The 2,982-nt window shown below is 31.6% G+C and overlaps 1 protein-coding gene across 1 annotated transcript; it reads right to left on the bottom strand.

Annotated features, from left to right (window-relative positions):
* Positions 1 to 95: 95 nt before the first annotated feature.
* LOC134834358 (spermine oxidase-like) lies at positions 96 to 2,763 on the bottom strand. The gene is made up of 7 exons (XM_063848993.1): positions 2,565 to 2,763; positions 1,941 to 2,509; positions 1,707 to 1,888; positions 1,280 to 1,648; positions 1,110 to 1,226; positions 371 to 487; positions 96 to 310 (listed from the first exon to the last, which is right to left on the bottom strand). The coding sequence occupies exons 1-7, from the start codon at positions 2,611 to 2,613 to the stop codon at positions 292 to 294; spliced, it is 1,422 nt and encodes a 473-aa protein (XP_063705063.1). The 5' UTR covers positions 2,614 to 2,763; the 3' UTR covers positions 96 to 291.
* Between the last annotated feature and the right edge of the window lie 219 nt (positions 2,764 to 2,982).

Here is a 2,982-nt window from a genome sequence, read left to right as displayed (position 1 = left end):
GATAGGCAGCTCCCAAACCCGCTAAACCGCCTCCTAAGATGAGAACATCAACTTCACGAACGATTTTTGGAAGATTTTTCATGACCTCGGGATTGTCAAAGGTGACGTTGCTACAAAAAAATTGAAGAAAAATCAGTTTTTGGGTCAAAAATCAAAGGAAAAAGAGAAAAAACAGAAGTTTAAAAGAAAATAATGAACTTTATTTGAATACTTCAAAGGTAACATGCTCAAAGAAACCAAAAAAATCCCAAAAAACCCTCGTTCCTTCACCAAATAAACAATTTTCGTCGTTCACAAGTTCGAAAGTGGTCTACAAAAGTAGGAATTTGATTGAAAATCCACATAAAAGGGTCGTGGCATGCAAACTCACCTCTTGTAAAAATCAATAATCCTTCCAGCTTCTCTCCAACCAGTCTCGAGAGCTCCGTGCACAGTCGAATAATAGTGATCGTGAGTTGCTTCACCCGCAAATTGCAAAATTGGAACACTTTAAAGGTAAAAAAAAAAATTTTTTGATAAAAATTTTAAATTTTTTAATAAATAAAAAAAATTTTTGATAAAAAAAAATTAATTTATAAAAAAAAATTATTTTGATTAAAATTTAAATTTTTTAATAAAAAAATTATTTTTTTTTTTATAAAAAATATAAATTTTTTAATAAAATCAAAATTAAATTCTTGATAAAAAAAAAATTAAATTTTTTAATAAAAAAAAATAATTAAAAATTATTTTATTAAAAAATTATTTTTTTTATAAATTTAAAATAATTTTTTAAAATAATTTTTTGATAAACAATTTTTATTTTTAATAAAAAAAATAATTAAAAATTAATTTATTAAATATTAAAATTTTTTCAATAAAAAAGTTAATTTTATGATAAAAAAATTTAAATTTTTAAATAAAAAAAATAATTTTTTAAATAATTTTTTTTTTAATTTAAAAAATTTTAATTTTTTTAAATTTTTTAATAAAAAAAAAATTTTATTAAAAAATTATTTTTTTTTCAATTTAAAATTATTTTTTCGATAAAAAAATTTAAATTTTTAATTTTTTTTTAATTGAAAATTTAAATTTTTTAATAAAAAAATTACAAAAATATCATTTTTTACCCTTGAGAGTTCGTTAAAGGCTTCGCTAAATCCGCCGCTGATGTTTGCAACAAATCTGTAGTGACAGAACGGAAGGAATATGATCCACGGAAATGGGGATTCGAGTACCAAGATGATCTAAAAAGCGATTTTTTTTTAAAAACTTGAAAATTTAAGGAAAAAATTCTTACGTGAGAACGCGTTTCGGTTCAGGAACGTCAGTTTTCAGAAATTTTCGGAGCAAAAACATGACATCGCGTCTAATTTCATCTTCGCTCGCCATTTCCATCATTCTGGCACGCGGTCCCGAGATCCATCCACACAAAATATTTGGTTGGAAATCGACAATGTAGAATCCGAAGACGTCCTGCAGCCAAGCGGAGCGTTTCTTAACTTCTTCCATGTCGGATTGTTCCCATAGGAGACTGAATCCTTGCCAATTGTCACTCCAAAAAGGCTTTTCAAACTCCAAATAGATCTTATCGACAGTTCCGATGCCGAGACCTTGAATGGCATTCACTTTGTAGCGTGGAAGGGCAGGCTCAAACATCGAAAGGTAACTAAAAAAAATTTTTTTTCAAAAAAATCATGAAAAAAGTTTTAAAAAAAATAATTTACTTTTCTTTTAGGACCCCAAGAGACACTGTGGATATCACGTGATTAGCTAAATATGACGTCCCATCAGCACATTGGACGTTTACGAAGCCATCATTTCTGCCATAATCGATTTTAGTGACTGTTTTATTGAGCAAAATCTTGTCTTCGATGTCAAAAGCGTTCGTGGGATTCGGAATTTTTTTCTAAAAAATAATTTTTTATCAATTTTTGTTCGGGCTGAAGGAAAAAACTCACCATCAGGAGGTCTAAAATAGTTTTGTAACCCCGATCCTTCCAATTTAGCAGCCGATCGCCATCACAATCCCAATAATGGAGGTATCCCCGTGCTGACGTGTCATACCAAGTGTCTGAAGCTTCGATCGAATTCTCGTAACGATGGAAAAAATCCAAAAATTGGTAGGCAGTGTTCTTATCGATGTCCTTATATTGCTCCGTTTCCAATAATTTTCCGTATTTTTCCACAATGAAGCTGCCCAACGATCCCAAATAAGTTTTTAGTTCGTCTTTGTTGCCCTCCAAAATGCCAATTGCCATTTCGCACAAACGCGAACTGATTTTTTCATCGACAACGTCTCCATTGGACTTGATACACGCAAAATTATCGTATTTTGTGGTTGCAGAAGAGAAGAAACCATGCGGATTTGCCAGCTGAAACACGACATTATCTTTTTCGCCGTGACACCATTGAGCCCCGAGATCAACGACATTCGATGCGAACGGGATTGTGTGAACGCGACCGCCGATACGTGATTCGCCTTCAAGTACCAGCAGATTTCGGAAACCATTTTCAAGTAATTTTGTCGCTAAAACATTAAATTTTAACATTTTTTTGGTTTAAACGAGGATTTCAAAACTTACCTGCGGCAATTCCGCTCACGCCAGCTCCAATCACGATGATTTTCGTCATTTTTCGGCCTCAAAACATCAGAAAATTGCAAAAAAAAAATTTTTTTTGACTAGAATTGTTGCAGGTCAACTACATACACAAACAAAAAGTAATAAAAATGTGAATGGGTTGAAATTTCTATGGCAATAAATTTGATAGAATGCGGGTAAAAAAGTGTACGAAAGATGTGGGCATGCGTACAGCGACGCACAGAGCAACACGTGGATTTGACAGAACGGTACGAGGCACTCAATGTTTTGATTACGAGCATAGATAGGAACATATGGGAAACATATGGTTGAGTTACTTGCCGCAGAGTGTGTTGAAAATGAGTTTATCTACATAGGTTTTGGTCCATTAATGATTTTTGAAGGAATTATTATTAAATTT

Source organism: Culicoides brevitarsis, chromosome 3, assembly GCF_036172545.1.
Source record: "Culicoides brevitarsis isolate CSIRO-B50_1 chromosome 3, AGI_CSIRO_Cbre_v1, whole genome shotgun sequence".
NCBI lineage: Eukaryota > Metazoa > Arthropoda > Insecta > Diptera > Ceratopogonidae > Culicoides > Culicoides brevitarsis.
This window is presented reverse-complemented; position numbering and strand designations above follow the sequence as displayed.